General features: G+C 41.9%; 1 protein-coding gene across 1 annotated transcript in view; it reads right to left on the bottom strand.

Annotated features, from left to right (window-relative positions):
- syap1 (synapse associated protein 1) overlaps positions 1-938 on the bottom strand; it is a 156255-nt gene extending 155317 nt beyond the window's left edge. The window contains exon 1 of the mRNA XM_063052527.1: positions 851-938. Coding sequence (XP_062908597.1) covers positions 851-938 — 88 coding nt within the window. The remainder of the gene's footprint in view (positions 1-850) is intronic.
- Positions 939-22753: the final 21815 nt, after the last annotated feature.

The following is a 22753-nucleotide window of genomic DNA, read 5'->3' as shown; positions in this document are numbered from 1 at the left end:
TGGTTTAATTTCTTTATTAAAAACTTGTAAATACAATCAAAATGAAATACTCTGAAGGGAGAATAAAGCATGGTTCCTTGCTAGTTCATTGTTAAAAAGTGGAATGCCACATTTCATAGTGGCAGATTTCTTCTTCGTTAGTGCAAAGGTTTTAATATTCTACTTCATCATTTCAGTAACAGATCTGTTAATTGTCACAATTGATTAAATTCAGTTAATAATTTAAGTAAATGTTCTTTAAAAGTAGAATAGAAAATACACATGAATGTTTAAAACAATATTTTATTTACAGACCTTAAAACAAAATATTCACTTTTTGCCTAGAAATTTAATTGCACAGTCCACAAATTATTTATGCGCTGTGTTATTGATCTGAGGTATAAAATCATCTGAGAAATTTGACTGTTGCTTTGCCGTATGCTTGGAGTACAGTGAGAAGTATGACTAAGGGCTTCCATACTGCCATAGATAGATATACTTTATTGATCCCGAGGGAAATTGGGTTTCGTTACAGCCGCACCAACCAAGAATAAAGCATAAATATAGCAATACAAAAAGAACAACAATCAAACAACAATATGCAAACTATGCAATATGGAAATAAGTCCAGGACCAGCCTATTGGCTCAGGGTGTCTGACCCTCCACGGGAGGAGCTGCAAAGTTCGATGGCCACAGGCAGGAACAACCTCCCGTGACGCCCAGTGTTGTATCTCGGTGGAATATTGCCGGAGTCCAACAGCAAAAAGTTCAATATCTGGTCTACAAACACGTTCCTTGATCGTAATATGACCAGGATTGCACCATCCGTTGTTAACCAGAACAGTAAGCACCCAACTCCTTTACGCTTACCGCTCTCAGTACACTTCCAGTAAGCCCGAACGGTCTGGAAGCTGTCCATGGAAAAGTTTTGATTGGACATGTCCTTGTACAGCCCCATTCCAGTAAAACACATCACACTGCACTCCCGAAATGTTCTCTGACGCCTGGCTAGCGCCGTGAACTTGTCCACTTTATTACCCACTGAACTCCTCTTCTCCGTAAGTCTCTGTTGTCTTGGCCCGGTCCTCTTTCCTGCCCTTTGTGATCCCCCTCTGCATCCTCTGTGTGTTTTCTTCCAGATTTCAGCAGGGGTGTCCGCTGCTCTGCTCAGTAAACCGGCTGGCGTAAGCGCAATCAGCTGGTCCCTGGAATAAACAATGCGACCATGCTTCTGCCCCGCTAATGAGATATGTCGGAATGTAACTATTTCCAGCGCTAAAAACCCAAATAAAACTCTCTCTACCAGCATGTTAGAGAGGGTGCAACTTCAACATGTTACCATGAATAAAAATACAATAAATAACGTAAGTTAAAAAAGTAAGAATACTGGTCGGAACAGCTGTAACAGGCTGCATGCACACCCGCCGCACAGTATACTCTGTGCATTCCTGTAAAGAGGGCAAAGAGTGTATATAGGTGGTTTCAAACTATGTCAAAAGCCAAGGCTTCCCTTTATAACCCATTTATGCATGCACAATTAATCTTTCATATGGACAAGGCAGCTCTTACCTGAGGCTACAAGCCCTCTACCTGAGTTGTTTTACCATGGCCATCAGTGCCTTGCAGGTTTTGTTACGGAATGAGTTGGAGCAGTCATTGCTTTTGATCAGGGTGAAGACTGTACTGAAAGATTTGAGGAAGGCTTGTTTTTTATTTTAGTTAGAGATACAGCACAGTAACTGGCCCTTCTGGCCCAGTGAGCCTGGGCTGCCCAGTTACTTACATGTGACCAATTAAACTACTAACGCCTGCGTCTTTGGAACGTGAGAGGAAACCAGAACACCTGGAGGAAACCCATGCGGTCACGAGGAAAATGTACAAACCCTTTCCAGACAGCAGTGAAATTGAACGCGGGTCACTGGCACTGTAATGGCATTACACTACCCTCTACACTAACGTACTCTGAGTTGTCTGAGGACAACTATTTCCACCGGCAAGGTTTCCTGAGGCAGTAGTAACTGTTCTGTCACTGAAGGTAGAGGTCCACCCACTCCCTGAGGGAAATCCACTATGTCTACTGTTGTTGCGTGAATGAAATTGCCGGAGAAAATTACTGGTAGATACAAAGCAGCTTCTTCATTCAACAAAACAAGGTTTAGCAGGCATCATATGGAGACGCTTTCGGTGGAAAGGTCTGCTGGCCCAACATGGGGCTCTATATTTTATGTGCCAGACATCAAAGGACAACTCCATATTTACAATGTTTGGACTTTGCTTTCTTTGAAACTACATACAATCATCACACCTCTTGATTCACATCCACATCACAGACATCCAAATGAATTTTAATTAGCATTGTCTGGACTGGGATTCATAGCTTTTAGGAATCCACTGTTCAGAGCTGCACTCCAAATTAAATCCACAATACGTATTCAGATGTGAAGACTAGTAGCCAAAGTCAATTGCTAAATTTATATGTCCTAAACCCAAAAATCACTCTAACAGTCCTCCCTCTTGACCCTCCTGGACAAACATAAATTTGTACCAGGAATGGCCAACCTAAAGGAGGATCTACTCAAATAGGGCAGCAAAGAAATACCCTGTCTCAGAATTCCACCCCCCCCAATTATTTGTGTGCCTCTACATCTACCCTATCATCCCCAATTGCTACCTACAAAATGCTAAGCAGAGAGATTGTTTCAAAAATTTGAACAACAATCCTAGAAATGCAGCTTTGTTTGTATTCCTCTTAGCTCTTCTCCTGCAGGCCGATTGCAGCTTAATCACATTCCTTGTCTTCACCCCTTTATTATCTGGTTGCTAGCTCTCTTTCCGGGGGTACTAGCAAGGTAAGTGTATGAGGCTCACAAGCCCTTTCATCAATGTTCAGGAAGGGGTTGGGGTGGTTTCTATTTGAATGAATGAAAAGACCTCTCCCCGGTGGACCCCCCTTCTGAACTGTCCGGTTGATCACTGGCCCGACTGCTGAAAGGGCCCAGCTCATTTCTATTCACACCCCATTCAGACTGGGGGTGACTGCTTCCAGATGCTGTGTGCAATCATTCTCAGCCTGAAATGCCATCGAATTTGTGGAACCTGCTGTCTCTGCTTCAACTTAATCCCTCCCCATCTATTTTCCCCCAATATCTTTACTGTTCTATGTTATTAAACTTATCATCATCTAGCTTCAGCAACCAGCCTTCATTACAGAGTACTGTTGCCATTACATTTTAGCATGCTGTTCACGGGTTTCTGTCACGGTCTCGGTGTCTTCTGCCTTCGCGTTTCCTCCAGGTATGTTTTCATCAGCTGTGCTCAGTTCTAGTGTGGCTGGCTGATGTTCATCTCTTAGATTCTCTGCAATTACATGGTTACTGCGTACACTTGATCCCCCGCTCTGTCTGTGTGTCGTACGGTTTAACCCGAATCCAGTGTTTCCACTGGCTGCCTTGCTGAGTCTGCACACAGACATAAGTATTACTTGTAAAAAAAAGTACTGTCTATGGTCCTATCCATCTGGGAGCAAACCCTGCCTTTTCAGGCAGTACCCTCACCATGACTTGGTTACCCGGCTGTGGGTGAACTAACTCCTTTCCCTCCGGCCCTCTCTGATCTGCAATATGCTGCTGTTGTTTTGTTTGGTCCTTGAACACTGTTAGTTACAAAGGCCTTCCACGTATTGTGTAATTCTATCCCTGTAAGCCCCAGGCTCCCCATAACCTGTAGTTACCCCAGAAGGGAGTTGCATTGCTCATCCCATCATTAATCTGTAGGGGCCGCTAGCAGTCTCATCAGGATGCTGGTAATACATCAACCCATGTCTTTCCCGTCTTAGCTATAGCTTTGGCTAAGCCGTTCTTGATTGTTCAGTTCATCCTTTCAATCATTCCAGAACTCTGAGGATGGTAGGGTACATGGAACTGTTGTTGAATCCCTAGCACTCGGCCCATTCCCTTCATTACTTTCCCTGTGAAATGTGCTCCCTGATCCGAGTCAAACTGGACTGGGGTTCCCCACCTTGGGAGGATTTCCTGAACTTGTTGGGAAAGCCTCTCCCACTGGGTGAAGTCATCCATAATTACTGGACAGTAGAAAAGCTACTTGGCAGGGGCCCTGTGAAGTCCATTTGGATGTTTTCCCAGTGTCCCCTTGGCCGGGGCTGGTTTACCAGCTGTAGTTTTATGCCCTTCCCAGGGTTTTGCTGGGCACAAATGATACAACGGCAACAGAATTTCTCAACACCCCTGGCCACCACCAGTCTTGCCATAGGGTTATGATCACGCGCTGCCTTCGTGCTTATGCTCGTGCATCACCCCATGATATAACTTCAGGTAAGCACTGAGCCAGAATTACAGGCAGCTTCTGCACCTCTTTAAGGCAGGCAGTCTGACAAGGACATTTAAAGTTATAATAATTTTATTACATTAAAAATGTTGTACATAGAGAGGCAAGTCAGATTTCACATAAAATACAGCTCCCGAGTTACCATCAGACTGAGTAAAGTGCAATAGAGTGTGTTAGATAAAGCCAGACATCCCACCCTGCAAAAACTAATTTCAGGGAGGTAGCACCATCAATTTGCGGGAGACTCCCAGAACTTCCGGGAGAGGTGGGATGTCTGCAATAGAGTAGCTCCTTAACAGCTAGCCAGCTAGTTTAAATAATGTTAGCTTTGCTAATGAACAAATGATACCTGTTAAACTCACCTCAACATGTCTTTTACAGTCCTAACCCACCATGGGCAATAGAAAAGTCACCGTTGCAAACAGCGCAGCGAGCAACACTGTCATTATTTTTGACCCCTATTAGGCAGGGGTACACTTTAGTGTAGTCTGGGGTGACGTACGTGTTATATTTTCTTTTTTTGGAACACTCTGCCATGGCGCGCTCTCGCTCACTCTCACTCGCACGTGTGCGCTAGCGCTCTCTCTCTCTCTCTCTGTCTTTCGTGGTCGCTCTCTCACTCGCTCTCTCTCTCGTGGTCGCTCTCTCTCACACTATCTCCCACGCTCTCTCTTTCTCTCTCTCTCTCACTCACTCAAAAAATGGATTTCTGGGACATTGTATATAATTTGTGGGCACCAGGGAGCAACGATTAATATGCGGGAGACTCCCGGATCTTCCGGGAGAGGTGGGATGTCTGGATAAAGCACATCAGTACCTCAGGTTTACAGAGAAATTTAAGACCAATATAAATATCACAAACTCAAATTAAGCAAAAGGTGTTAAATAAAAGAGCAAAAGCAGTGACTCACACAAAGATCTGCACTGGACTAGACAAGAGCCCAAGCACACTTCTGAGTCTTATATTCACCTTATATTCCGTCTGGGTAGCCTCCAACCTGATGGCATGAACATCGACTTCTCAAACTTCCGCTAATGCCCCACCTCCCCCTCGTACCCCATCCGTTATTTATTTATATACACACATTCTTTCTCTCACTCTCCTTTTTCTCCCTCTGTCCCTCTGAATATACCCCTTGCCCATCCTCTGAGTTCCCTCCCTCCTTTTCCTTCTCCCTGGGCCTCCTGTCCCATGATCCTCTCGTATCCCTTTTGCCTATCACCTGTCCAGCTCTTGGCTCTATCCCTCCCCCTCCTGTCTTCTCCTATCATTTTGGATCTCCCCCTCCCCCTCCAACTTTCAAATCCCTTACTCACTCTTCCTTCAGTTAGTCCTGATGAAGGGTCTCGGCCTGAAACGTTGACTGTACCTCTTCCTAAGATGCTGCCTGGCCTGCTGCGTTCACCAGCAACTTTGATGTGTGTTGCTACACTTCTAAGTCTACCTGGGGAGGAAGGTCCCACGCTATTTTCCCTCCCGCTGGAAACAACAGCCACAACTCTCTGTTCCACCTGGCTACTTTCACACCCCTCCAAAAAAAATGAATCAATGCCCCAATGATAATTATTTACACTACTGGCTGAAAATCTTATTATGAAGCCTTCCTGTAAGTACTACAAAGATCCCTATGCACTACCTAATTCCACCCCATTCTCTCCACTTTGGTGATGGATGACAGACCTCGGTGAGTTGAATGGGTTGGAATGGATGCCGGCAATTGTCCGTGTCAATCTCCATGAATGAGGGAAGGACACTGGGGAGACTTCTCCCTCCTCTTCAGACCTTGGAGTCTTGTTCCTCTTGCCCAGAGCTCTCACATTTTTCCAATTTATTTAGCACTGATCTATTACCTGCCATACATTCTTCTGGCCCACAGGGAGCCCCAAGACCCACCACACTCTCAGAATCTGTCTCTACTTCATTGCTCTCTGGCTCAGTAGTGACTCACTCAGGTGTAAAATTCCCTGGTTGCCCTTTGTCCTCAACTCCAGAGCTGCATGGTTGAAGTTCAAAGCGGTGGAGATTTCTAGGGGGCCATGAGGAATCCATTGGTACTACTGTATACACTGGTTTATCAGGGCCTCGCTGTGTAATTACACAGTGGGGAAGCTCTTGTGGCCTCAAAGTCTAAAACTGGAGCCGTCACTTGATCTTCATTGACTGCTACCAGACTATAGGCCGAGGGGATGCCATAAACCTCAGGAAGGTGGTTCATGGCCAAGCCTTCAGAAGTAGGTCACAAGTGCTGCCTTGACAGGGCATCTGTGGCTGCATTCTGATAACCAGGACAGTGAATACTCTGGAAGTCAAATCAGGTGAGTTCTGCAACCCAGCACTGCTCTATATCCCCAATCTTGCGGTCTGCAGATGGCTCAAAGGGCTGTTATCTGTCAGGATCACAAACTTATTGCCGAGCAAGTACTGCCTGAACTTATTGGTGACTGCCCACTTAAGGCAAAGCAGCTCAAGTTTCATGGCACTATAATTTTCCATGTCTCTTTCCGATGCCCAAAGTCTCCTGCTGGTGTATGCAACAGCCCTCCTCTGCCCATCCGCCTCTTGGGAAAGTACTGCCCCTAGACCCTGGTGGCTTCTATCAATTTCAAGAATGGATTTGAGAAATCTGGATTTGCCAACACTGGAGCTGTGAAAAGTTTCTCTTTCAGAGTCCGGAAAACCGTCTCACATTCTGGATTCCACTGCTGGTGAAACAAGTGGGCTGGCAGGCAATGTCTATTCTTCCTTGCAGAGTCCAAAGTCGTAAGGGCATGGAGACGGGCAGCGATATGTGCAAAGATCCTTACGCATCTCCTGTAAAAGCTGGCAAAGCATAGGAAGGATTGCAGCTCTGGAAAGGTCTGGGCCTTCTCCACTCAGTCATGGCTTAGATCTTTCCAGGATCAGTTGATACACCCTTCGAAGAGATGGCATAACCCAGGTGTGATACTTCAGACTTGAAGGAAGAACACTTACTGAGCTTAAGGTTGTACTGCTCAAAGCGTGACACAACCAGTTCAAGCTGCAGAAAGTGCTCCTCAAAGCTGGAGGAGAAAACAATCACAGTCAGCTGTGAAGATCTCTGTGGCTCCTAATGACCCTGTGATCTCCGACTCAGGCCAATCTTAGGTTTTCTTTGAAGAGAGTGAACCCTCGCAAGGTGGAAAGTCCTGATGGAGTACCTTGTAAGGCTCTGAAACCTGTGCCAACTAACTGGCAGGAGTATTCAAGGATATTTTCAAACTCTCACTGCTACGGGCGGAAGATCCCACTCGCTTCAAAAAGGCAAAAATTATACCAGTGCCCAAGAAGAATAATGTGGTCTGTCTTAATGACTATTGCTTGGTAGCACTCACATCAACAGTGATGAAATGCTTTAAGAGGTTGGTCATGACTAGACTGAACTTCTGCCTCAGCAAGGACCTGGACCCACTGAAATTTGCCTATCGCCACAAATAGGTGAATGGCAGATGCAATCTCAATGGCTCTCCACATGGCTTTAGACCACCTGGACAACACAAACACCTATGCCAGGAACCTGTTCATTGACTATAGCTCAGCATTTAATACTATCATTCCCACAATCCTGATTGAGAAGTTGCAGAACCTGGGTCTCTGTACCTCTCTCTGCAATTGGATCCTTGACTTCCTAACCAGAAGACCACAGTCTGTGAGGATTGGTGATAACATCTCCTCCTCGCTGACGATCAACACTGGCACACCTCAGGGCTGTGTGCTTAGCCCACTGCTCTACTCTCTGTATACACATGACTGTGTGGCTAGGCATAGCTCAAATACCATCTATAAATTTGCTGACGATACAACCATTGTTGATAGAATCCCAGGTGGTGATGAGAGGGCGTACAGGAGTGAGATATGCCAACTAGTGGAATAGTGCCACAGCAACAACCTGGCACTCAACATCAATAAGACAAAAGAGCTAATTGTGGACTTCAGGAAGGGCAAGATGAAGGAACACATACCAGTCCTCAGAGGGATTAGAAGTGAAGAGAGTGAGCAGCTTCAAGTTCCTGGGTGTCAAGATCTCTGAGGATCTAACCTGGTCCCAACATATCAATGCAGTTATAAAGAAGGCAAGACAGCAGCTGTACTTTATTACGAGTTTGAAGAGGTTTGGCATGTCAACGAATACACTCAAAAACTTCTATAGTTGTACTGTGGAGAGCATCTGACAGGCTGCATCACTGTCTGGCATGGAGGGGCTACTGCACAGGACCGAAAGAAGCTGCAGAAGGCTGTAAATCTAGTCAGTTCCATCTTGGGCACTAGCCTACAAAGTACCCAGGACATCTTTAGGGAGCGGTGTCTCAGAAAGGCAGCATCCATTATTAAAGATCTTCAGCACCCAGGGCATGCCCTTTTCTCACTGTCCATCAGGTAGGAGGTACAGAAGCCTGAAGGCACACACTCAGCGATTCAGGAACAGCTTCTTCCCCTCTGCCATCCGATTCCTAAATGGATATTGAATCTTTGGGCACTATCTCACTTTTTAAAAAAAGTGTGCAGTATTTCTGTTTTTGCATATTTTTAAAATCTATTCAATATACGTAATTGATTTACTTGTTTATTTATTATTATTATATATTAAAAATTTTTTTTTCACTGCTAGATTATGCATTGAACTGCTGCTGCTAAGTTAACAAATTTCATGTCATATGCCGGTGATAATAAATGTGATTCTGATGCTCATCGAGGTAAAGCAACAGGGACTGGAACTACTGGTTATCCAGAATGCACTCCATTAGCCTTTGAAATGTCACTGGAGCATTACACAGAATGAAACCCATTCAGCTGAATTCATACAGGCCAAAGAGATAGATACTTCATTGATCCCAAAGGAAATTAGTGTCGCAGTGGCATTACAAGTGCATGGTTATAAATATTAGAAGAGAAGTAGAAAGAATGGAAAATAAGTTATCACAAACAGTCTACCAGGAGGGGTCATCACTCCTCCGGCTATAGGCTGATGGAGCCTAATGGCTGAGGGTAAGAATGACCTCATATATGCTCTTTGGAGCAACCCAGCTGTCTCAGTATAATGCTAAAAGTGCTCCTCTGTTCAGCCAAGGCGGCATGAAGAGGGTGAGAAACATTGTCCAGAATTGCCAGGATTTTCTGTAGGGTCCTTTGTTCTACTACAACTTCCAGTGTGTCCAGTTTGACTCCTATAACAGAGCCAGCCTTTCTAATCAGCTTATTGAACCTGTTGGCATCACCCGCATTGATGCCATTGCCCCAGCACACCACTGAAGATTGTATTGGCGACAACAGACTGGTAGAACATGGAAGCAGAGGCCTGCATACTCCAAAGGACCTCAGTCTCCCATAGTAGAGGCGACTCTGGTCCTTCTTTTACACAGCCTCTGTGTTGGTGCTCCACTCGTCTGCCATCCATGTGCATCCCCGGGTACTTGTAGGGCCTCACTACATCCACGTTCTCACCATCGATAGTAACAGGGAGCAGTGCAGGCTTAGTCTTCCTAAAGTCCATCACCATCTCCTTTGTCTTACTGATGTTGAGCTGCAGATGATTCAGCTTGCACTATTTGACAAAGTCCTCCACCGGGGCCCTGTATCCATCCTCCCTTTATACACCCAACTATTGGTGAGTCATCAGAGAATTTCTGCAGATGACATGACTCGGTGCTGGTATCTAAAGTTTCAGGCATACAGGGTAAACAGGAAGGGAGCCAATACAGTCCCATGTGGCCCCAGTGCTGCTTATAACTATGTCTGACACACAGCACTGAAGCTGCACGTACCGTGGTCTTTCAATCAGGAAGTCCATTATCCAGGACACAATGGAAGTACCAATCTTCATTGAATAGAGCTTCCCCCGCCTCCCCAGCAGTGTATGGTATTGAGGGCACTCGAGAAATAAAAAAAAACAGTGCTGCTTGTGGGAGCAAGCTCTGTTCAGCAGGTGGATCACAGCATCGTTGACTCCAATATGCTCCTGGTAGGCAAACTGCAGGGGATTGAGGGCTGATCTGATCAGGGGTCAGAGGCAAGTCAGGACCAGCCTCTCTAGGGTCTTCATGATGTGTGAGGGCAGGGTCACTGGACTATAGTCAGGGAGCTATTGTGTGCAGCTCTTTCACCCTCTTCTGCCAGGGGTTCAGAGTACTGCCTTACCTATGATTTGACTGTGAGGACAGGTAGCGCCATGCAATATGGCCAGCATTTCAGCATTTAAAGCAGATAGGCTAAGCTGGCAAATCAAATCTTGGTTGCTGCCTACCAGAGTGCTTGGGACCCAGCTCTTGCATGTTATCTAGCTTCTGTGACAAGTTGTTAATAGAAACCTATTGCTTCTGTAAAATTTTCATAATTTTGTCCAGGACTGGGTCAGTTTAATATTAGTTAAAGAAACCACATTAGCTTCCACTACAGTGGCTTCCATCTCATCAGAACTGGCCCCCTGCCTAGCTCGCTCCACCCCAGCCTCTGCCTCCTCCTGCCACTCAAGGGCTTCTTTGAGAAGAGCAAAAGAAAAAGAAATTGTTGGGTTTTGTCTAATAATCTCTTTGAGCTCCCCGCAGAGGCTGATATCCTAAACATCCTCCGCAAGTTGGTCGTGCAAAGCAAAATGGCTGCTCCACGCTGCCACCATCTAGCAATTATTAATCTCTTCCATCATGGGAGTGCTCACACACAGATTCTCCTTCCCACTGCCTTCTCTCGAAGAACTGCTTTTGTAGCCTGTGAGTGATCAGGGCTGCCCATACATCTCTCCAAGGATCTCCAAAATGCGTTTAGTGTCTGACTGCTTGGATCACAGACGATATTTAATCTCTTGCCTTGCCTTGCTTCCTAAATATTCATAAATATAGGTTGTCTTTTTCACTAGAAAACGGGTCATCTAGCTGCTCATTAAACGCAGCACTGGAACCACACCCCGAGAAAATACTATACTTTCTCTTTCAGCCAGTATATAACACATTCCCTGGCCTGAGGGGATTCACCCGACTCGCCCTGCCTGCTGGTAGGTCTATCGCCAAAGGCAGAAGGCAAGGAAAAGACCAGTCACTCTGTTGCCTATTACTATTCCTGCAACTGTGCTAATGAAGCCTCATTTGTTTTTTTTTTCACCAAACAGCATCAGAGCTTCCTCACCTTCCTGTATCCTTGCTCCAAGAGCTTGCAATTCTGCCAACACATCAGCGTTAGACTTTTTCCTATGTCTGTAGCAAACAAATCGACAAGGTAAGAAAAAAACAAATGTACTAATATCATTTCAGCAACCCCACGCCGTTGAATAAGCAGACTGGTGCTGAAATGCAAATGGTGACTCTCGTCTAATGGTCCCGCTTGCCCAACTTTCATGCAGCCACTGTTTTAGCCAAGGTATTACTTCAGCACCACACCCTGAAGAACTGTGCAGGTCGACCTGCCTCTCTGTAGACTCCCTTTCTCCAATTAAATCCCCGAGCTCACAGCACCAGCCTCAAACCATTGAACCAGGATTGCAGGCAGCTTATGTACCTCTTTAAGGCAGGCAGTCCGACAAGGTCTTTTAAAGTCATAACAAAGTTTATTGACAAAGAGTAGTTTTGTTAAAAAACATTGTATGTAGAGAGGCAAGTTAGATTTCACATAAAATACAGATTCTGAGTTGTTATCAGACCGAATTAACTGTGTTAGGTAAAGTTACTACACCAGTATAATAAACTGCATTAGTGCCTCAGGTTTACATGGAAATTTATGACTAACCATACAACTATCACAAACTCAAGTTAAGCAAAAAGTGCTAAATAAAAGGGCTAAAGCAGCGATTCACACAAAGACCAAGACCACCCTCCCCTTGGACAAGGGCCCAAGCCTGTGGGGGCACACTTTTAAGGCCACTGGGGAGGAAAGTCCCACGCTATTTTCCCTCCTGCCGGAAACAACAGGCACAATTCTTTGTTCCACCTGGCTACACTCAGTAGCATCTATCTAATACATGGTGGAGTCAGCGCGCCTCCTTTCTCCTCGTGGGTCCAGCTCCCATCTGGGCCATCCTTTGCCCCCCTTCTTCTCAATTTCTCCTCGTCTTCTGCCTCCACCTCTTCGTATAATATTGCTAAACTGACTTCAGTCGTTTCTTTCTGCCTCTTGAAATTTCAGTTACCTCTTGTCCCTCTGCTGTCTTCTTCGCCCATCAAGTCTGCTCCGTCGTTCAATCATGGCTGATCCTTTTTTTCCTTCTCCACCCCAGTTCCCAGCCTTCTCCCCTTAACCTTTGATACCATGTCCAATCAAGAACCTATCAATCTCTGCTGTAAATACACTCAAAGACCTTTCCTCCACAGCTGCATGTGGCAACAAATTCCACAAAAATTCACCACCCTCTGGCTAAAGAAGTTTCTCTGCATCTCTGTTTTGAATGGATGCCCTGCTATCCTGAGGCTGTGCCCTCTTGTCCTAGACTCTCCCACCATGGGAAACATCCTTTCCACATCTACTCTGTCTAGGCCTTTTAACATTCCAGATGTTTCTTTCTTTTTTTTCTTTTTCACTATTTTTATTAATTACTTGCATAAACGAAAACAAAATACATTATGGTATTATGGAAACAGAAACAAGATTGAATTTCCCCATAACTATATTGTAAATTAACCATAATACTGAAAAGGTACATTTTATTCTAATCTAAAGCAAAATCAAAACCCCATAAAAAAATAGAAAAAAAAAGAGAGAAAAAAACAGAAAAAAAGCTGTTTGGTTAAAAGAAAAGAAAAAAAATTTCTGACATATATTCGTAAATTCAAACATATAATAGCCATCATCATTGCTGACCAAATTGAAAATTGTGAAAGTAGTTCCATAAAGGTCCCCATAATGTGAAAAGATCTTGTCTAGGTATAGAAATAGAACACCTAATCTTCTCTAGATTTAAACATGACATAACATCAATCAACCAATGGACATGAGCAGGCGGAGTGGCATCTTTCCATTTAAGCAACAAAACTCTTCTGGCTAAAAGAGAAATAAAAGCCCAAATATGCAAATAATTCAGCTTAAGAGTAAAATCATTTCCTCCAACAATGCCAAACAAGGCAGTCAGAGGGTTGGGTTTAAAGTTTATTTTAAAAAGCTCCGAAAACATTTGAAATACTTTTTTCCAAAATTTATCAAGCAGTGGGCAGGACCAAAACATATGAATTAGAGAGGGCTTTTCGACATTACACCTATTACAGTATGGAGAAAAATCTGAGTAAAAATGAGAGAGCTTATCTTTAGTTATATAGGCTCTATGAACCACTTTTAATTGTAAAAGAGAGTGATGCGCACATAACGAAGAGGTGTGAACAAGTTTAAAAATGTCATCCCAAGTATCCTCATCAATTGAAATCTGTAGCTCATGTTCCCAGCGGTTTTTAATTTTGTCTAACGGAATGTTTCTCAATTCCAACAACATATTATAAATATTAGATATAGATCCATTATGAAAAGGTTTCAAAGTAAAAATTGTATCAATTAAATTCTTATCTGGACATTTAGAAAATGTATAAAATTGAGAATACAAGAAGTCTCTAATTTGTAAATATCTAAAAAAGTGAGCTTTACGAAGATTATATTTAATAGATAGTTGATCAAATGAGGAAAGGCTATCTCCAAGAAACAGATCCTGAAAACATTTAATACTTAGTCTATTCCACTCTTTAAAAACTACATCAGACAAAGAAGATTTTAAAAAAATTAGAAAAAAAGGGACTAGAGAGTGAAAAACCAAATAACCCAAAGAATTTTCTAAATTGTAACCAAATCCTCAAAGAATGTTTAACTACAAAATTATCAGTTAAATTACTTAAGGATAGAGGCATTGAACAACTAAGAGAAGTAATAGAAAATTTATTAACAGAATTAACTTCTGAAGAAACCCAAACTGGACAGTCTTCACTATTAATGTAGTATATCCAAAACGTAAGATAGCGTATGTTGACTGCCCAGTAGTAAAACCTAAAATTAGGTAGGCCTAATCCCCCATATTTTTTTTAGCTTTCTGAAGATGAACTTCGTTTAATCGGGGGGTTTTATTCTTCCATAAGTAAGAAGATATAATCGAATCTAAAGAGTCGAAGAAGTATTTAGGAATAAAGACCGGTAGGGCTTGAAATAAGTATAAAAATTTAGGCAAAATATTCATTTTAATAGAATTAATACATCCAATCAGCGATATAGAAAGGGAGACCAATTTGAAAGTACCTCCTTAACATATTTCAAAAGAGTGATAAAGTTTTCTTTAAAAATAAAATTATAATTCTTAGTAACTGTTATACCCAAATATGTAAATTGATTTCTTACAATTTTAAAAGGAAGGTCAGAGTTAACTGATACCAAATTGTTCAAAGGAAAAAGTTTACTCTTATGAAGATTAAGTTTATATCCTGAGAACTGACTAAATTCAGAAAGTAAAGAGAGTATTGAGGGTACTCTCAATAGAAATGTAGAGCAAAAGGTCATCAGCATAAAGCAACACCTTATGAGTGATACCCCTCCTTAAAATACCCAAGATGTCAACAGATTCACGAAACGCAATGGCTAAAGGCTCTAAAGCCAAATCAAAAAACAAAGGACTCAAAGGACATCCTTGCCTGGTTCCACGTTAGAGATTAAATGATTTAGAACTCTGAGAGTTAGTAAGAACCTGTGCAGTGGGAGATGAATAAAGTAATTTAATCCATTGAATAAAATTGGAGACAAATTTAAATTTTTTAATGTTTTAAATAAATAATTCCATTCAACCCGGTCAAAGGCTTTCCCAGCATCCAAAGAAATCATGCATTCTGAAGTTTCTTTAGAGGGAGAATAAATAACATTCAGTAAACGACAAATGTTAAAATGAGAATAATGATTTTTAATAAATCTAGTCTGGTCATCAGAGATAATAAAAGGCAGAATGTTTTCCATCCTATGAGTCAAAAGTTTAGATAAAATTTTGACATCAACATTAAGTAAAGAAATAGGTCTGTAAGAAGAACAATCAGTTGGATCTTTACTCTTTTTGAGAATAAATGAAATTGAGGCATCATAAAAAGATTGTGGCAACCTACTTAATTTAAAAGAGTCAGAAAGAACAGAAAGTAGGTGAGGAATAAGCAAAGGAGCAAAAGCCTTGTAGAACTCTCCAGAAAATCTGTCATGACTGGGAGCCTTCCCCGAACTCAGAGAATGGACAACCCGGGCAATTTACTCAGAAGAAAAAAGTTGATCTAACCATTTTCGATTAACCTCAGAAAGTGAGGGAATGTTTAAACGATCTAGAAAATTATTCATAGCAAAATTGCTTTCGGGGAATCTGAACTATACAGTTTAGAGTAAAATTCTCTAAAATTATCATTTATTTCTAATTGATCAGAAGTTTTATCACCATTCATTTTGGAGATTTCCTTAATTTGACATTTAACTGTTAAAATTTTAATTTGATTAGCCAAAAGTTTGCCTGTTTTATCACCATGAACATAAAATTGACTTTTATCTTTTAAAAGTTGAGTTTCAACAGGGTAAGTTAGGAGCAGATCATATTTAGTTTTAGCTTCCACATGTGTTTTATACAAAACGCTACCTGGATCAGAAGCATATTTTTGATCTAAATGTTTCAGCTGATTGGTTAAATCAGTTCTCTCCTTATTAGCTATTTTCTTAATACCTGCTGTATAGGAAATAATTTGGCCTCTAATATAAGCCTTGAAGGCATCCCAAATAATAAGGCTAGAAGTGCCATCCAGCATATTCTCTTCAAAGAAAAATGTAATTTGACACTCTAAAAATTGTAAAGAAGCCTTATCCAATAGTAAATTTGGATTAAAAAGCCAAAATCTGTTTGATCAGAAACACCCAGAAGGTTTAAAGATTAAAAAAATGGGGGCATGATCTGAAACAGCAATTTCTTTATAATCACAGGTTTGAACAGAGGGTATCAAATGACTATCAACAAAAAAAAATCAATCCTGTAATAGGTATGATGAACGTGAGAAGAAAAGGAATATTCTCTACCTGTTGGATGAAAAAAATGCCAAATATCAATAATGTCACATTTCATTAGAAAAGATTGGATATAGGAGGCAGATCTACTAATCAATCATTTCGAAGATGAACAGTCTAAAACAGGGTCAAGATAGCAATTAAAATCCCCTCCAAAGATTAAGGAATACAAATTTAAGTCTGGTAAAAAGGAAAAAAAAATTCAAAAAAGCCAGGATCATCTATATTCGGAGCATAGAGATTAGCGAAAACCATTAGTTTGTTACCTAGTTTCCCTGAGACTATAACGAACTGCCCAATGAGGTCAGATATTACATCATGTTGAACAAAAGCAACTGTATTGTCAATCAAAATCGAAGCACCTCTGGCCTTGCCTTGAAAGGAAGAATGAAAAGCTAGACCATTCCAATGTTTAAACAAACGCCTACATTCAGATCTGCAAACATGTGTCTCTTGTAAAAAAAAATTGAGGCATTCAGTTTCTTAATATAGGTAAAAATCTTATTGCATTTCACAGGGTGGTTTAAACCTTTCACATTTAAACTAAGAAAATTAATTCAAAATACTTGACCAAGCAATAGATGAGGCAGGGATAACCAAACAGCTGATAAAAAAGAAAAAGAAAAAAACAGCCCACTCTCATCCACCCCCCTCGCAAGGAAAAAAATCACCCAAGCGAGGGCGAAAGCTAATCTACTGATAAATCCCCCCCCCCAACATCCTACTGGCAAAGCTCCAAGAGAAGAAAAGATTAATACAGAATGAATTCCAACCTAGTCTAAATAACCTTCAAAAGAACTAAAAAAATCAAAACATAATGTTTGCAAAAAATAATTACAAAGAAAACTTACTGAAGTTACGTCTATTAATTTCCTAAACTGAAAAAATAAAAAAGAAGAATTATTTATGAAAATATATCGAAAAAAGAAATATTCAAAGAGAAAGGTAATAAACAAATAAACTGCACAATTGCAATGAATTAATCAGTCAAACTGAGGGAACAAGGTTATATGAAGCAGAAATAAACATTTAAACAGCTGGAGTGGATAGTCTAAATATTATTCCAAAGAGCTAAAGAAGAGTTCAAAACATCAAGTTGAAAAAAATTAACTCAGCAAAGAAAATAAGATAAGGACAGAAACTAATTATAAGAATATATGAGAATAGAAGAGAGAATTGTTAAAAAAAAGACATACTAAACCATTAGATTGCACACATCCAACAACAAAGAATAGGTCAAGAAAAGGAAGCTAATTTATGTGATACACTAATAAACAATTAGTCTTCTGGATTTGATTTGGCCTGAAGGAAATCGTGCACTTCCTCAATCGAACGAAACCACTTAGGAGATCCATTTTCCAAAATGATTCTGAGGCGAGCAGGGTAATTTAGTGAAGATTTATAGCCTTTGGTGTATAACTCCACCATAACCTTTTTATACTTAAAACATTAATTTAATACCTCAGGTGAATAATCTTTGACCAGTCTTATCTTATAATCTTCAAAGCTAATCATACCTAACTGACGAGATTGGTGAATTGTAGAAACCTTAGTTTGGAAGTCATGAAAAGCAATTATCACAGGTCAAGGTTTCTGTTGAGAGGCGGGTCTAAACATTGGGATTCGGTGTGCCTGGTCTATTTTTGGTGGAGTATCCAAAACATCAGAAAACAAATGAGCCAACAGATTTGCAAAAAATTCTGCAGGTCGCTTGCCTTCGACCAACTCAGGAAGACCTGAAATTCGTATATTGTTCCTTCTTGATCTATTCTCCAAAGCGACAATCTTTTGTTTTAAAGATTCAACAATTTTCGATTGTTTATCTCCGAGCTTTTCCAATTCTTCTGTCTTAGTGTCCAGTCTGGTTAAAGCATCTTCATGTTCGTGAATCTGAGTGGTATGTTCCTGTAAAGGTTTTTGTAAAGTCTGCAGGAGAATCTCTAATCGTTTAAGCTCGGTGGTAACTTTTAAACATACACCTGAAAGTTGTTCAGATGTTTCGCTCTGAGCTTTCCGAATTAACGTCACAATAGCTTCCATAGTCACAGAAAGATCCTCTTCTTTTTTTGAAGTTTTAGCACAAGACATCATAATACTCCAAAAGTAAGTTTTTCAAAGCAGATTGGATTCAGTGATTTAAAAAGAACGGAGCCGTTCGAGAAACGCGTCTACTCCATGCAATGCCAGTAGGAGGAGTCAAAATGTTTCAATGAGAATCCCTCATCCTGCTGAATTCCAGCAAGTAAAGACCCAGAGCCATTAAACGTTCCTCGTATAATGACCCTTTCATTCCTGGAATCATCCTTGTGAACCTCCTCCGAACCCTCTCCAATGCCAGCACAAATTTTCTAAGACAAGGAGCCCCAAACTGTTCACAATAGTCAAGGTGAGGCCTCATCAGTGCCTTATAAAGCCTCAGCATCACATCCCTGCAACCTGCAAGTTAACCTTTAGGATGTTCTACACAAGGACTCCCAAGTCCCTCTGCATCTCAGATTTTTGGATTTCCTCCCTATTTAGAAAATAGTCCACACATTTATTTCTTCTACCAAAGTGCATGACCATGCATTTTCCAACATTATATTTCTTTTGCCACTTTCTTGTCCATTCTCCTAATCTGTCTGCCCTTCTGCATCCTACCTGCACACTACCTGCCCCTCCACCAATCTTCGTATTATTTACAAACTTGGCAACAAAGCCATCTATTTCATCATCTAAATCATTTCTATACAGCATAAAAAGAAGTGGTCCCAACACTAACCCCTGCAGAACACCACTAGTCACTGGCAGCCAACCAGAAAAGGATCCTTTTATTCCCACTCGCTGCCTCCTTCCAATCAGCCAATGCTCTAACCATGTTAGTAACTTTCCTGTGACAACCACAGGCTCTTAACTTGGTAAGCAGCATCATGCATGTCATCTCGTCAAAAGCTTCTGAAAGTCCAAATATACTACATCCACTGGGTCACCTATATCCATCCTACTTGTAATCTCCTCAAAGAATTCCAACAGGTTTCTCAGGCAAGATATTCCCTTAAGGAAACCATGCTGGCTTTGTCCTATCTTGTCCTGTGTCACCATCATCTCATCCTTAACAATTGACTCTAACTTCTTCCCAGCCACTGAGGTCAGGCTAACTGGACTATAATTTCCTTTCTGCTGCCTTCCTCCTTTCTTAAAGAATGGAGTAACATTTGCAATTTTCTGGTCCTCTGGCACCGTGCCAGAGTCTAATGATTTTTGAAAGATCATTGCTAATGCCGCTACAATCTCTAATGCTACCTCTTTTAGAACCCTAGGGTGCAGTTCACACCTCATGTTCCCCTGTACCTCTGACCCCAACAGATCCAAGTGTGAGTGCTAATTTTAAAAATACTCACCCACTTAGACTGCTGAGATTGCTGGCAACACGGTGGGTTGTACAAAGGTATTGCACTTCTGACACCAAATATTGCATAAATGAAGTCACCAGAGAAAAGTACTGGTAGCTATGAAGCAGCTTCTTTATTCAACAAAGCAATATACAGTAGGCATCATATTGAGGCCCCTTTGGTCGAAAGATCAGGCTGGCCAAACATGGGGCTCAATATTCTATGTGCTGAATGTCAAAGGACAATTCTATATTTACAATGCATCCACAATAACTACACACGAACCACACCACAGACGTCTAAATGAATTTTAATCAGCAATGTTTGGTCTGTGGTTCAAGGCCTTAAGGAACCTAATGTTTAGAGCTGCATTTTAAATTAAATCTACAATTTATATTCAGACTTGAAGATTGGTGGCTGAAGCCATTTGCTAAAAGTAAATGTGCTGAATCAAAAAATTGCTCTAGCAACCTCCTGAGTAGGACTCTCTATATAATGACACAGGAAATATTCCAGGATATTTAACAAATTCCACCCTATCTGGACTCTTAACACTCTGATGGTCTAGTTAATACTGGATAAGTTAAATTCAATAACGTAACCCTATTTATTTTACAACCTTGAACAATTTCTCTACACACCCTGCTAACTATCTGGGGGTTTATTGACCGTGGCAGAATTAAAATATGGAAGAAAATGTCAAACTCAAATGGGTCAAGGACAGTGGAAGCAGACGAACTAATTGTCTTTGTTCTTGCTATTTGCTTGAAGGGGATGGAGGCTGTCACTTTGTAAAGCTGCACTGGCACTCTCAAATTGGAGCAATTGAATGTGGACACAAGGAGCTTCTGCTATTGACCTGCTAAACCCGAGATCATTGTCAGATAAACTGTCTATTGTATGCAATGGCAGGTTTGCAGAAGCAATCTCATTAGTCCTTGAGTCACTTGGTTTGAATGTTTAAAACTAGTCAGAGCTGAAGAGAATGAAGAACCATAATTTACCAGTTGTCACTTCTGGATCAGAGGCAATAAGGAGGTACTAAAGGCCAGTCAAATGACCCATAGCCAATAACACTGAAAGGAAACATTTCAGCTGGTAAGGAATGGTTATAAAAGCAGATTTTTTCAGATACAAAAAATAGCAATAACTCTCCTCAGAGACCCAATGTTGCAAGGAGGAACCCTCACACCAGGGCTGGGAGAAGAAACGATCGATCGTCTAGCCAACGGAGATCCCCTATCTCGGTGTCAAAATCTGGGGAAGTGGTCTGAGTGAGTCTCTCTCTCTCTCTCTGGCTATCCATCCCATAGGATGATGATGGTTCCTTTCAGTCAGTTAGTGGGGTTTGATATGTGCGTCCTGGAGTGGCTGTACAGGCCAATCCTTGATGGGCACTGCTTGCCACATACTTGGCAGGTGGGGTCTGGAGGGGCAACAGGGGCAGAAGCTCTGTTGTGGCGCTTCCTGTGCCTTTCCTCTATTGCCTCGTTGAGCTTGTTTTCAGCAGCGTCCACACCTTTTCTGATGGCGTCCCTCCACTGTGAGCGATCTTGAGCCAGATCCTCCCATGTTGATGGGGCAATGTCAGCTTTCTTGAGGCTCCTGTACAGAACATCCTTGTACCGTAGTCGCTGGCATCCTCATTTTCGGGTACCATTGGAAAGTTGGCCGTACAAGCTGTCCTTGGGCAGTCTTCCATCAACATGTCCTGCCCAGCACAGTTGGGCTGACATCACCAAGGTTGAAACTGCTGGCATTCCGGCTCGAGAGAGGACCTTGTCTCGCCAGGTGATCTTCATCAGAGAACGTAGGTGATGCTGCTGCAGTTGGTCAAGCTGGCGTAAGTGTCTCTGATATGGGCACCATGTCTCACATCCGTATAACAAGGTTGATATGACAACGGCCCTGTATACCTTGCACTTGGTGGCCAACCTGATGTTCTGTGACCAAACTCGATCTTTCAGCTGACCAAAGGCAAAGCAGGCTTTTCTGGTTCTTGACTCAATCTCTACATTCAGAGAAGCTGAGGATGTTACTATGCTGCCCAGGTAGCAAAACTTGTTGACAACATTGAGACGAGTGTCATCAATGAGGACAGTTGGTTCTTCGTAGCTTGAGCCAGGAGCCGGTTGGTACAAAACTTTCGTCTTTTTCAGGCTGATTGTCAGTCCAAAGCTTTTGGCTGCACTGGCAAAGTGACAGGTGATCTCCTGTAAGTCTTCGAGAGAGTGGGCAACCAATGCACAGTCATCAGCAAACTGTAGCTCATGCACCACAATGTCCCTGACTTTTGTACAGAGGGAACCAGGAGAATTCATGTTTTAAGTTGTTGGCCTGGGGTCAACAAAGTTACTTTGCTGTTTGTGCAGACAATAAAGTGCGAGTTTGATTAATTAAGAGTTGCCTGGTAAGTTTCCTAACCTAGGGTTAGGGTCACTTGACGAACAGTCAACAGGGTCTATAATACAGCTCTACTGGAGTGGCTTGCTCCTTCAGGTTTTCAAATGCTACTCCTATCACCTCACTGAACAATTCCACATAGAATTTCATCTTCAAGTACTGCTGTTATGTCTTGCCTTATCAAAAAGGCAGCAACCCCTCCTTGCTTACTTGTACCTATAGTATCTCTATCCTGGATTACAGAGCCTGGAAATCCTCTGACTATCCACACGATCAATGCCTCTCATCATCTTATACACCTCTATCAGGTCGCCTCTCATTCACCACTATAATGAATAATTAAACATAGTATGTCCAATTCTAGGTTGTGTCAAAGTAATTCTTTCCCTTCTTGTTTTACTCCCTTCCTACTCACTCTGCTTGCCCCCTTACTTTTTTTTGGCTGCTGTTAATTAGCTAACTAGCCAAGCAACTATTAACTAACAATCAGCAAACTTGCTTCTTTTAAATTCTTGAAAAGTGAAACTCAAAAGCATGCTTTGAGACACAAAATACTCTGCAGATGCTGGGGCCAAAGCAGCACTCACAACACGCTGGAGGAACTCAGCAGGTCGGGCAGCATCTGTGGAAATGATCAGTCAACGTTTCGGGCCAGAACCCTTCGTC

This window comes from Mobula hypostoma, chromosome 6, assembly GCF_963921235.1.
Source record: "Mobula hypostoma chromosome 6, sMobHyp1.1, whole genome shotgun sequence".
NCBI classification, from domain to species: Eukaryota; Metazoa; Chordata; class Chondrichthyes; order Myliobatiformes; family Myliobatidae; genus Mobula; species Mobula hypostoma.
This window is presented reverse-complemented; position numbering and strand designations above follow the sequence as displayed.